General features: G+C 39.7%; 1 protein-coding gene across 4 annotated transcripts in view; it reads right to left on the bottom strand.

Annotated features, from left to right (window-relative positions):
- The window catches only part of SS18 (SS18, nBAF chromatin remodeling complex subunit), a 43,084-nt gene extending 31,544 nt beyond the window's left edge, over positions 1-11,540 (bottom strand). For all 4 annotated transcript variants that reach the window (XM_026842848.1, XM_026842846.1, XM_026842845.1 and 1 more), the window contains exons 1-2: positions 11,464-11,540; positions 10,061-10,145 (exon numbers count right to left, since the gene is read on the bottom strand). In XM_026842848.1, coding sequence (XP_026698649.1) covers positions 10,061-10,145; positions 11,464-11,540 — 162 coding nt within the window. The remainder of the gene's footprint in view (positions 1-10,060; positions 10,146-11,463) is intronic.
- Positions 11,541-14,450: the final 2,910 nt, after the last annotated feature.

Here is a 14,450-nt window from a genome sequence, read left to right on the forward strand (position 1 = left end):
GAAACACTGTTAAGCACACTGAAACACATTATTGCTAATCAATACAAATAGCAATAGCTATTGAAAGTACACTATCAAAAATACAACGTTCTTGAAATTGTCTCAGAATAATAATTAAAAGCGACATGGAACACAAACATAAAAGCCTTCTTGTCTTTCTAAGAGAAGCTCTAACTCAGGATTTAATCAATCATCTTTGTTTTCAGTTCTCAAATACCATTTTCTGCAAAGCAAAATATCCTATCCCAGGAGGTACCCTGCCCTGCTAATATCACATTGCTAATACCACAGCACCTGTCCCAGTCTCAGAGAACAGTACTCTGGTGATAGGTGGTGATGGCACCTGCAGAGTACTTACCGAGGTGTCAGACTAGGAAATAAGATCATAAAGGAAGACATTTTTCAGATCTGAAAGAGGCGAGATTTATTTAATTGGGTTACAATTCTTCTATGAGGCGCAGGGTGTTCTAGTACTAAGAGTACCTTAAATGAAAAAAATAAAGAACCTATATCAATTCTCAGCAAGTATAGTATTTGGGTGTAGGGAAGATTTCTACGTGAAAAGCATTTACAATCATGTCTAAATAGCAAAGTTAATTACAAATGTAATTTGTGCTCTTACTTGGAGAATCAGTTGTGACACTAGCAGTAAGGAATTCTAAATTTAGAATGACAACCAGTATTGAAATCTCGATTTACATCAGTATCTTCAAAAATCTGAGAAACTCTGACTTAATATTTGAACGTTAAAATAGCGCATAATGTAATATTTAAACTCTTCATTTAAAGAGGAAATTGGAATCCTCAGTTGTTTCAAATTGCATATATCACTATAAAAATATTTCACTGTACACATATTCTTTAGCATCATTTTAACCATAAAATTTAACTCTAAAATACTTAGTGTTCACATATCAATAGCTCTTCTGATACATAAAAAAATAATCACACAAAATTCTTAACTCTTGATATAACCAGAAATTATTTAAATTGAAAGTTAAATAATCTGGTACGAATTCAGACTGCTTTCTTTTAAGTGACTAGGAATAACTTAACTGTGGACATTAACTTGGGGAACACTGAACTATAGAAACTAGACAACTTCAGAGGTACTATATAATTCCCCCATAAAATGAAGTTTGTATTTGTCCTCAAAAGCAGGAGCTTTCTGTTCCACAGCTGTTTACCTCCTGCCTCTTTGGCTTTTAAGACAGTTTAATGTCTGGTCCAATATTTACAGGTTTTGCTTGCATTTAGTAACTTAAGAGAAGATTCCACCTCTATTCCAGCTAGCAGGCCTTATGTAAACTCAATTAAAGCAGAAAGAATCCTGCTGAACCCTCAAAGCATTTCACTGGGGAAAGAGCAAAACCATAGAGGCTAAAAGACTCGGCATCTATGTTACCAGACTGCCTCGTACAGCTCTCAGCAAACTGCCTAGGGTTGAAATAGGTATTTATTGTGCAGATACTGTACTACAGAGGCGCAAATCACACCTTTAAGTATGAAAGAATTACACTTTAGAGCATACTCCTAATTCAAATTGGCTGCTGTTTTTACTGATTTCTAAATCAGCCACAGAAGTCAGTAAGCAATATAAGTATTTTTTTGTGTGCAGTGCACTAGCTCCCCATGTGGACACACCTGATTAGCAATACATGCAAAGTAGTTTACAGAAGTTAGTGTGATCCTCTCATTTAAAGTGGAGTACACTAGTGGTCTATTAATTCACTCCTAATATGCTAACAACTTAAATTCCCATATTCTGATTTTTTTTTTTTTTTTTTTAGGTGGAATTGCTGGCTCCCTCCAGCAGCACGCCATCTCCCAATACTACCCTTTCCACTGTGCCAGCACAGCCATTTACACAGGCATGTGGTTAATCTGAACTAACCCAGAACAAAAATATCCCCATTTCCACCTAATCAATCTGAACTGATTCTCCAGACTGGATCATCATACAACAGCTTTAAAACATCACACAGCAGAACTGCAGGTGATGAGAGTACAGCTCAGGTTATGTCAGTGTAACCATTACTATCAAACAGAAACTTGTCAAACAACAGCCAAACTTCTTCCCGATATTTAAAAGCCTCTCTGGAGCAAAACAAACAACCTGGAAAAGCTATTTTTATTGTAAGATCCATGACATACGTAGATAAACTGAGGATCCACAATCTGAAAATGCTTTTAGAAATGCAGCATACTCAATTCTCTTTTGCTAAATCATGATTAACAAAGATGTGTATCATAACAAGGACTGGTGGTGTTACAGAGATGGAACAAACAGGCTAAGGGAGAAACATCCCACAAAACTTAAATCATAGTCAATTTGGTTGTTTTACCTTAAAGTCTTCTAAAAGGCTTGTACTACTGACAATTTTACAAGCTTTCCTTCCTAACATAAGCAGTTTTTTCAGTTTCCCGTAGAAGCAATGGATATGTTCTTTTATGCTCCAACACCCCCCAAAAAAAGAATCTGAGTAGCTATTTGTAAAACTAGTTCTCTTTTGGTTCATATCCTATAAACACATTTCCACATAAAATGAACATGTAGGCAATCAGATTGTTCATTAAGAGGTCAGAAGTCAAATAACATGGAAAGCCTCAAAAGAAAGTAAATGTATACAGATAATCACATGCTGGCCTTGGAGCAAAGACAATGAAGTGATACAAGACACACTAGACCTCTCTATAACCACTTACACAACTAGATCATAATGCATTGCTTTTATAACTGGTTATTGCAGTCATTCCTAAGAACTAGGCTACTGCCAGCAATAAAGAATTAAATCTCATCTCTAGCGGACCTATAATACTGTACAACTTCAGGAAAAGTCTTTATTTACAATTTTGTTCAAAGCAGTGAGTCTCTGAGATCACTAATGAATTCTTAGGAGTAATGTGATACAACAACATGAACCTAAATATACCACATCTGCCATTCTTTAGTGACAAAGCCTAAGTAATGGGGGCTAGAGGCTATTACCAAAGGAGGCTTACCTCACGTGTTCCTTGGTCACAAAACACAGGAAATACTTTTTGCTATGCAAACTCAACATAGCAAATGCAAAGTAAAGTATGAAGAGTGGGATAAAGAAACAATTTAAGAAATTGTGTTCTTTAAGGAGAATAAAAGCACAAATAGATCAGCTTTCATCAGTTACGGATTTGCAGTAGCTTGACAGTCTCTAGTAACAGTACAAGAATGTGAAGCTTAATTTCTTTTACCCATCCCAACCACAGGGGCTCTACTTGCCTCTCATTTGAACAGCAGCAGGGAAGTTGTTCCTTGGAGTGTACTTGCATAATATGGTAGGTATGAAATGCAACATCTTTCCTCCCTTCCTCCAAAAAATCTACTACCTAATGTTTCTCTTTTAAAAAGTCTTTAGAAATTATTATGATTTTTGAAAACTGTTTAAGAAACATTTAGGCAGAGCAACTATTCTTTGAAATCCAAGCTCCACTTCTGACTAATAGCTCTCTCCTGTCCTCCTGACAGGAAACGCTCAACTTTTCTGTTGCTCTCTTCTCTATTAATTCAGTTTACAAATAGCTGAACTTGAATTTGGCATGGACTTGTGTTCCGGAAGACTAACGCAGAATAAGACATCATACCGCTTTGTGTATCTGCTTTAAAAGTAATTTAATCAACACACTAACATTTCAGTATACACAGAATTAAGCCAGAGGTTTAAAGACCAATACCAGCTGTGATCAGCACAAAAGCAGATACCATAAACAGACTCTCTGCTGTACTACCACAGATATCAGAATTTCTCAGACATTTGGAACATAATTACACAAGAATTTTATTAATTTAGGATTCCTCTTGTCTTCAGTAACAGGAGTTTTATTTGCAAATTTTATTTCAAGCTATTAAAACTGAACCATATTTTTCTTTTCTTATGCCATCTTGCTTTTTTCAAGAAAAACAGTATCAAGATAATTCAGTTAACATATATATTTCAGACAACGTCTGTATTCAAAATGAAGGCTACTAAAAAAGCAGAGCATGCTGTTCAGTTCCTAAGACTCTCGTTTCTACAAACTAATCTCATCACAAGTACATTAAAACCATAGATTGAACACTACCCCTTTGAAAAATACTGAAGAGTATTGAACATATGAGGTTTTCCACTGAGTAAAACCATTCTTTCATTGAAGACTCCTATTTAGCCACCTGAATGCTGCAGCTTTAAAAAAACAAACTAAAAAAACCCCCCAAACCCCATCTTCCAATAAAGAAGTTTTAGTCAGTGCTAGTAATGCTGCTTAGTGGTTCTACCTCTTGAAGCAGTATCCTGGTTTCAGCTGGGGTAATATTCCTCCTAACAGCTGGTACAGCGCTGTGGTTTGGATTTAGTCTGAGAATGATATTGATAACACACTGTTTTAGTTGTTGCTAACTAGCACTTATCCTAAATTAAGGATTTTTCAGCTTCCCATGTTCTGCCAGCAAGTAAGGTGCACAAAATGGTCAGGCATTGTCAGCAGGTGGTAAGCAATTATACTGTGCATCTCTTTTCTTGGGTTCTATTTCTCTTTTTATTATATTCCTTTCCTTTATAATTATTATAACTTATTATTACTATATTTTGAGTTATTAAACTGAGTTTTACTTTCTTCTGATTCTCCTACCCATTCCACTGGGAACAGGGAATAGATGGCAGGGGTTAAATCACGACAAGCAGTTTCTTCAAAAGTAACCAGCATTTCGGTGTTTGTTGATGTGGGGTGTTTATATGAAACAGTCACCATTTTACATAGGAGTGTTTTGTAACTAAAAGGGCACGGACTCTGCCTTAATCTCTATGACAAGTTCAGGAACAGCATACATAAGGGATTTCACAAGTCCTACAAAAAGCATCAGTTTTGAAAGAAGCATCTCAAGAAAAAAAAATTAATAACCTTTCTGATATTAATAAACAATGTGATGTGAACATTACTACTCAGACACAATGAGTTTTCTTGAAAGTCACTTCATACAGAATTTAGCTTGCTACTGGAAGAAACTGGCACTGTCAATAGAAAAGAAGACTGGTACATTATAGAAGCAATAACCATAAGTATTTATTTCCATTACCTTTGTGAAATACACACTGAAATCAAGTGCTCTGCATGCTGACAGAAGGCAAGTTGCATAACTTAAGTGGAGAGAGTTTGTGGAGGATTGTCTGCCCTGAGAGGGATGCCACGTGGAGAAGGGGGAAGAATGCACAAGATTGCTTACCATCACCACCTCAGAGGAAGCAGTAGAATGACTGCATCCCCATCCCCTGCACCACTGCAGGAAGAAGTAGAGATACTGGGAAAAAAGCTGAGCCCAGAAGGAGGAAGGGATGGGAGGACGTTTTTTTAAGATATGGTAATGTTTCTCACTGTCCCATTCTGTCTGTTAAGTGTAATTGATGTTAGTTTTGTTTTCCGCCCCTAACGAGCCTGTCTCCTGCCCATGACCTCCCTGTCCTTATCTCCATTCCAATCTTCTGATTCATTTTTCTCCTTCACAGGGCTGGGGGTGGAAGGGGTGAGTGAACAGTTGCAAGGTGCTCAGTTGCCCTCTGGGCTCAAACCACAACAGCATCTTATAAATTTGGCAAAAATTAGAAATTTGGCAAGATGAAAACATATGGGGGAGGGAAAATGTCCAAGTGAAAAACCCATTTTTTTTCTTTGTTCAATAGTTTGCAATGAGTTTTTAATGCAAATGCCTTTTTACCTTTCTCCCACAGCATTCTCCTGGCAAAACTGGCTGCCCACAGCTTGGTTGGGCACACGCTTTGATGGGGAAAAAACTGTCTGGATGGCAGGGCCCAAAGAGTTGTGGTGAACGGAGTTAAATCTAGTTGGTGGCTGGTCACGAGTGGTGTCCCCCAGGGCTCAGTTTTGGGGTCACTCCTGTTTAATATCTTTATCGATGATCTAGACAAGGGGATCGAGGGCACCCTCAGTCAGTTTGCAGATGACACCAACTTGGGTGGGAGTGTTGCTCTGCTTGAGGGCAGGGAAGCTCTGCAGAGAGACCTGGCCAGGCTGGAGCCATGGGCTGAGGCCAACTGGAGGAGCTTCAATAAGGGCAAATGCCGGGGGCTGCCCTTGGGCCACAACAACCCCCAGCAGCGCTACAGGCTTGGGGAGGAGTGGCTGGAGAGCTGCCAGTCAGAGAGGGACCTGGGGGTGTTGATTGACAGCCGGCTGAACAGGAGCCAGCAGTGTGCCCAGGGGGCCAAGAAGGCCAATGGCATCCTGGCTTGTGTCAGCAATAGCATGGCCAGAAGGGACAGGGAAGGGATCTGACCCCTGTACTCGGCACTGGTGAGGCCACACCTTGATTCCCGTGTTCAGTTTTAGGCCCCTCACTACAAAAAGGACATTGAATGACTCGAGCGTGTCCAGAGAAGGGCAACGAAGCTGGTGCAGGGTCTGGAGCACAGGTCGTATGGGGAGCGGCTGAGGGAACTGGGGGTGTTTAGTCTGGAGAAGAGGAGGCTAAGGGGAGACCTCATTGCCCTCTACAAATACCTGAGAGGAAGTTGCAGAGAGCTGGGGATGAGTCTCTTTAACCAAGTAGTAAGCAACAGGACAAGAGGTAATGGCCTCAAGTTGCACCAGGGAAGGTTTAGACTGAATATTAGGAAGCCTTTCTTTACAGAACAAGTTGCTGGGTGTTGGAATGAGTTGCCCAGCGAGGTGGTGGAGTCCCCATCCCTGGAGGTGTTTCAGAGTCAGGTTGACATAGCGCTGAGGGATCTGGTGTAGTTGGGAACTGTCAGTGTTAGGTTAATGGTTGGACTGGATGATTTTCAAGGTCTTTTCCAACCTAGACAATTCTGTGATTCTGCAATAAACCACTCAAGAAAACAAATAAAAGTGGGAGAGGATAAGATGCCTGTTCTGCAGTTTGATATTTCATGTCTTTAGAAACTCATGCACACAGTACTTCATTACTATTTTTGGAGGTTCTCTTGGAAGCCTCAGCAACAAACTTTAATTGCATCTTTGCTCTCTACAGTTCAAGGAGACTAATACTTTGCTCTTGCCTCCCTCAGAAGTGGCAACAATGAAAATCAAAAGAACACAAAAACGTTGTGTTCCTCACTGTACAAGCCCTTTTGGGGAAGCTAGCTTATCCTACGTGGTAGTGCTAAGTAGAATTCTGACTGCTGTCCAAGAAATAGAGTACCTGCCGTAACTCAGACAGAGGCAGCAAAAAGCTGCATCAACCTCACACGTGGACTTAGCCACCACACTTGTGCAGCTAGGAAGACACTCTAGAACAGCCCCACCCCCTTAATAATGCTGCTGTTCACATGGCTGAGAAAAGACTAGTTGACTCAAGAAGATTAACCCCTCACTACTTTTGTCTTCTGATGTGAAGGAAGGTCTCTTACCCCAGAAGTCACAATTTAATACTGTAAATTCACCATGCATACAAAGACAACAGAAGCTTTGTTATGACACTGGAGTTTCAAAGTCTTCCCAGTTCCCTTCGCCCACACTCTGCAAGGCTTGCTTCACCTGTTTCACTGTTTCCTCACTTCCAGGCCCCCTTTATAGCATCTCTCTGCCTAACAGTTGGGTCACTACAAATTTGTTTACTATTAGATTTATCTTGTTCATTACAGGTAATACCACACTTTCCTGAAAGGATTTTAATTAGAATAACATATTCTAAAAGATGGAGACAGAGGCACAGAAGCTGACTACAAGCATTTTTCCCAACAACATGAAGTCTAAGAAGTATTGTGAGAGGATACAAAGCTATTATCAGGTTCAAGTCATTTTAGCTTATGTTAAAAACTTCAAGGAACCTGACCATTTATCTCTTTTGTTTAGTGTGAATGCTATCTTAACAGCAGTATTCTCTTTTCAATCTCATTTTATCACATGAAGCATTTTATAAGAACTAATAGTTAAATTGTGAAATTTCTTGAGAACCTATTAACCCCATTAAAACAGAAACAACATAAAATTTTAACAAAAGTATAGCTTACTAAGGGAACAATCTTCCAGATACAAAGGGATCAGATATCATCCAGCTTCAGGAGCTATCCAGACTCAAGCCCTCCTAAGTCACATGGGTAGTATCATAAAGTTGATGTATTTTACTATTAAAAATAGTAGATGTTTACACACACAGTATCTTGCTCCATATTTAACTGCTGCCACCCACAACCCTTGAATTTAGTAAGACTGCTCAACTGCTGACATAAAAGGATGGTGAACATAATACTTTCCAGTCAACTTGAACCTCATCAGTTCTTAAACAGAAAGCCAATAAATGGAAACAGTCTGAAGTAGTTTATCTTGAATTGAATAAAAAGCAGTAGCTAACACATTCTCAAATTCTTCTGGCTAAAATTTGTTGGGAAGACAGAATTTGAAGAATATTTTTCTAAAAGCCTCAACAGAAAGTAATTTTATCTGATTATGTTACCACGTTTCAGGCAAATCTTCAAAAAGATGTGACTTGGTAGTTCAGAGCATCTACACTTAGGTAGACTGAACATCTAACTTTTACTCTGTATTTTAGTTCAAAACAAACACCAAGAAGCTACTTTTTTATTTCCCCCTCAGTTGTCCAAGGGGGACTTCTCCCCTCACCCCCCAAACAAAACAACACTATGCTATTTTCTCACTACTGTGAAATATTCCTCACGCTGAAGTTCAGAAATGTACTTCAGTCCTGATCTGCTAAAGCCTTTCCCAGTCCTATCTTCATTTTCTTTTAAGAAGAGAATGTCATCACATTCAACTTTAAGAACAGGGCTGTTCACCAGGGACTAGGATAAGGTCAAATTAATTTCCAGTTGTCATCAGAACCAGGATATGAATTAAGCCTTCAAAAACATATTAGTTGAGTAATACACACAGCCCTCTTCAAGATTTCTTTCCCGCCCCCTCAGCTACAAGCATGGATTTATAAAAAGAGAAGCCTCTACAGGCACAACAGGTTGGACATAATGAAGCACTGTTTCTATAGTCCTCTAGGTACCAACTTGAAAGGATGCTTCGCTAGCAGCAATGATTGGAGAACACTTCTCCAGAGACCAAAGAAAAAGTAATTCAATTTCAGTTGGTGAAAACTAGTATCTAGGAATGGCTGTTTTATAGACATTCTTTTTAGCTTCATATTACAGAAATGAATCAAGACTATATTAATTCAAGAAAAGTCTTATTACCAAAAAACAAAGAACTTCCTTGCGTTACTCACAATGAACTCCCCAAGCTTTCCAATTATCACAAAAAGCAAACAGATAGCAAGCTATTTTAATGTTTGATACATCTTTCCTTAGTGCTCTATGTACAATGGAAGGGGAAAAAATTTGAGGAATGTTATAAAATAAAGAGTTCAGGAATAAAAACTCAGAAAATCTCCAGATTAAAAAAAAAAAAAAAAGATAGCAAGTATTATCCAAGAAACAGTTCATTTTTAAAGCAATGCGGTTAAGTTTCAAGTTAAGCCTGTGCAACCTTGTATCTTGCATATTATCATCATCTGCCTTAAAAAAAGATCGCTTTCTGATACAGGAGAGAGGCAAAGAATTTGAGACTCACCTAGAGTACAGAAAAGCAAAGATTTACCCAACCTTGTTCCACTGAAGCAAAAGAATTGATGATATTCCAGAAAAAAAAAAAAAAAACCACAAAAAACTCATCTTCCCCCCGCCTTTCCTTAACATAAGAGGAAAAACAGAGTACTGTTGTGGGACCTGACTAAAAGCCACACCACTAGTGCTCTTAGTTGAGGAAAAAAAAAAAAACAAACAACTTAAGACTGTCTATGACACAGGCCAGATACACTGAATCAAACATGCAGTGCACAGGTTACCAGTCTTCAATTAAACAAGACAGATCTTGAGCAAGACCTAAGCACTGAAGTTACCCCCAAACAGCATGAAGAGACAATACATCTTGTATTCACTGTACAATAAATCAGAGCTTAATATTTGGTCATTGCCTCAAACATTTTTGTTTGGTTCGTTGTTTTTTTTTTTTCCTCCAGGAATCCAAACAAAATCTATTCCCTACTTCTACACTACTTTGTACTTACTGCTGGTAGTAGAGACTGCATGTTCTGGTTGGAGTCAGCTATAGTTGCTAGGTAAACCAAGTTTGTATGCAGCATCTGCTGGTATCTATCAGAATAAAAGCAAAACAGATCTTAAGTCATGAATACAGTAACATCAGAATTTACTTTCATTTACACATGTAAGGAAAGCTAACTAAATAAAAAAAGATTCATGACATTTACAAGAGTATCATTATTAGGAATCCTAAGCCTTCTCCCTCATGCTTACTTATTACCCAATCTCTTCCAATGTCTCTATCCAATCTGTGCCTGTATTTTCTCTACAGCTTCTGTATTGCTATGAAAATCTAAAGCTGTGAGACACTGTTTTCACCTGTTTCACTTCCTGTGCCAAACTAAAGTCACCAGGAGACATACAGAGTGCGTGTGTGTCTGTTCAGTGTAACTTCCATCACAAATCCCAGGGAAAGAGAGTTCCTTTTATTATGTTCCTAGATGCAAGATGTCATAGATTTATGTGAATTATGACCAAGAGCAATGCAAACATTTCATCAGGACCCCGAGCTTTGGCAGTCTGCTATGGCATCATATTTCTGCTACAGAACCACATTCCAAGGTCTCAACAACTAGCCCACAGTCACAAGAATAACCTTGAAAGCATGAACAGATTATGAATACGTAAGTACTGGCTTGCATACAGCTTAATACAGTAACTGTGCTACTAAAAACATTCCCTTAAAGCACAAATACCCACCATTTATGACCTCCACCTCCTGCTCACAGACTACCAGTTGTCTTAACAAGGGCTCAAGAGCCACACTGTGATGCCCCATCTGTCACCTAGCTGAGTATCTGTCTGATTACAAGGGTACCATGATCATCCTGTGCCAGAAAAAAAATGGGAAACTATTTTTTTCTTAAAAATTCACTACTTTAACAGTTCTCTCAGATAAGTGACCAGAGACCCCAGTAGACAAGCAAGTCCACACGGGATATTCTGGCAAGCCAAGCTTTTAAGACAAGCTTGTTTGTTCTTGGGCAAGTGGTAAACAGGTAGCTTTTAAATATGCCATCAGAACGAAAGGTCCATTCCTACATGATTTTGAAAGGTTTAAGAAGAAAACTACCTCTTTCCCAAAGTGCAATTACAATGCAGAGGGAAAAGGTTTTGGTTATACAGCCCCCATTTTTATGAGCATCATCATCATGACATCAACTTAGAGTGATTGACATATGGCTATCATTTCAGTGACTGAAATGATAGCCATATGTCAAATAAAAAAGTAAAATTTAAGTGTAGTATCTGCAGCAATACTCTTCTATTCTTCACAGCACAGTTCTCCTACAAGGTGAACTAAACAAATCAAAAATGGTGATCGATGGAAATACACCCAGTCCATAGTAAATTTGGATTAATGTCTTACTGAGAGCATTCAGACGTCTTTCCTTTGTTCTGATAGTCCATTATACACTGAATAAGATGGTTATTTTCATCCAACATCTGAAACGATAAAGAAGTTTAGCATAAGTTTCATGTTCTTTATGGAAAGAAACTTAAGGCAACTTTGAGTCTTGCTACTCTTCTCAGTTTTTAAAAACAAACAAAAAAGTAGGATTCCAGAAAGCTCAACACAAACCAGTTATTTACAGGACACACTTCTGTTCCCATCTTCCCTCCTCCCCTCCATTGGATTTACAGCTCTCAGCTTAAGGGTTTCCAGTCAAGATTAAAGCCACATTTGTGAAGCTTCCCATTCAAATACCTATGCCTGTTCTACACCAAGTTCTTGCAAGGTTTTCAGTTTTGCATTTCTTCGTTTGATCTCTACAAAGAGATTTATTTAAAAATTTATGCCCCAAATTTCCTCTCTCCTTCTGAAGTATGCAGCTGTTCAAAAATTTAATAATAAAAGACATTTAAACTGCTATTGATAGAAAATGAGCATACCAGACAGGTTTGTTTCAAGGAAATGGATTGGAAAACCTAGCCCATATTTACATGAAGTATCTCTAATTAAACTGCACTTAATGAATATTCTGCATAATGGGCACAATAGATCTATTATACTTCAGAACTGTCCAGGAATATGAACATACGTGATTTACTCTTCTAGAGGGAAAAAAAAAAAAAAAAAAAAAAGTAGTCCTAAAATCACAGAAAACTGCAGATCCCACAGCTTTTTACAAAACGCTCACAAATTCGAAGTGCTCCAAGCTTCATAAAGAGGAAAAAAATAAAGCCTGGTTTCCTAGAGCTGCACATCCCCACACTCATGTCTTTTTAACCACTCTCCCACACTCTGATCAGAGGAGAATCAGCAGAACCATGGCTAATCTAAGCTACCAACCAAGTTACCCAAGTCAATGGGACTAAAAGGAAAATTTACAGCCAAATGGAACACTTTGCATTGAATTATCTCTTTGCTTCCTCTCAGAGGAAAGCTCCTTTAGATCCCTTTACCCAACTGCTGAACTTCAAAAAACTAACAGGATCTTAACCACCTTCAAGACTCTTTCCTTCTTCCAAACATGGTTGAGACCCATCAAAAGGCTCATGCTTCTACGAGAAATGTACAAACAGTGTCATTACATCACATTTATTTCCCTAGGAATCCAATCTAAGCAAATTCTAGGGGGGGGGGGAGAAATAGGTACTGACTTTTTTTCCTTGATCTCTACTATGGAAAAGTTATAGTCAGAAACCTCATGCAGTCCACCCAGGTCTTCTATCCATGTAAGAATGAGCCAGCCAGCCAAGTCTTCCTAAAGTTAAACCAGTAATTCACCAAAACTGACTATAGCCCTGAGCAATTATTTTGCCTTAAACTGCTGGATCTGGCAACACTGTCATTAAGCACTAAACACAGACAAAACTGCAGTATTCTGAGTTACTGTCTGAGCCTCAGAAACTAGGCAGAACTACAGCTGCACACTCTGAAGAGGGTCACAGACACACTGCTACACAGACACATTCCACAGGTAGTAACATCAAGTTTTCTAAGGAACACAGTGGCCACTTTCCCAAGAAAAACAAGGAAAAAGGAGCTAACACCTTGATATCAAAATCTAACAGACCATTTGAAAAGGAAGCCTTGAATCAAAGGTCTCCTCAGAATGTCTCCCACCTTCCAGAGGAACTTAAGAGATACTTAAGGCTCAGCAGGCAGGTAGACCTTGACACTGTCAGTCAGAGGGTCGCATTCTTCACAGTCAAGGTAAGCCGGACCTCTTGGAGAGGGGGGGAAAGGAAAGAAGGGAATGCTAGGGCCAAGAGGAAAGCAAACAAGGAATACAACTGTATCCTAGATGGGGCTGCAGGCATTGTTTTATACAAGTTTGATTGAGCAGTTGCTGATAGAAAATTGAAATAGGTCTTTGAAAGACTTATAAACACCTACCATCAAAAGAGAATTTAGTTTCCAGCTGGATGAAAGCACCTCCAGGGCTTCTGACAGTTTATGTACATTAAAAAGATTCTTCAGCTTTAACTATAATAGGGTTTTGCCAGCACATCACCATCAAATTAATGGTTTGACTACAGCAGAAGAAAAACTTAATTGTCTGCATTCTCCATATGCACCCCAGCAACATGAAGTCTCGACTGACTACCTTTAGGCAGCTTTCCACCCAAGGGGTATGTATTTTTCATGTACACTTCTCAAGCACCGACTTCTGCTACAGTACCCTGGAGGTTTCCATTATAACTCGGGGTCTTCCTCGAGGTCCTGATCTCTGCAACACCTACCTTGTCGACGCTCTCATTCTCCAGTGAATCAGAGATTAGCCATATCTACCCAAAAGGCTCCTACAGAAGGAGCTTGTAGCAATCCAAAATCTATTTGATTCACTGGTAACAGTGTAAGCGAGTCTTCAGTTAAGTTTCTAAACATCATCAAGTTACCAGTCAACTTGAACATGCTCCTGTGCTTCTGCCGACACAAAACATCACGGATTATTACAAATCCTCTATGTGCTTTTCTTTGATTGCTTTAGCGAGTTAACTTGCTCCCACCCACGTAAGCTTAAATGGAGTCGCCCAGAGCCGCTGTCATTGGCTCCGACCATAAGGTTCTTCTTTAATAACACTCAAGGTTTATGGGGGAAGCCTTACTACTAGGCCGACCAAGTCTGGGAGCCGCAGCCGCCGCTTACTCCGCGGAGGCAGAGCCCAAACCCAGGCAGGGCTTAAGAACACCCCGACTGAAGTCCGACTTGCAGGCTCCCCTCGCAGGAAGGAGGGGTTACTGGACCCCGCCGTCTCTCCACGGTATCAGGCCCTTACGAGTTAAGTCACGGCCGCGGGAGCGCTCGGGGCGGGGGGGCCCAGAGACGCGGCGGGGCCCCCAACCCCGCGCGGCCCGGCGGCAGGGAGCAGCTGCAGCCCCCGGGCCTGGTGCCTCTCCTCTCGCCC

Source organism: Athene cunicularia (genome assembly GCF_003259725.1).
Source record: "Athene cunicularia isolate RWA chromosome 2 unlocalized genomic scaffold, athCun1 chr2_part1, whole genome shotgun sequence".
NCBI classification, from domain to species: Eukaryota; Metazoa; Chordata; class Aves; order Strigiformes; family Strigidae; genus Athene; species Athene cunicularia.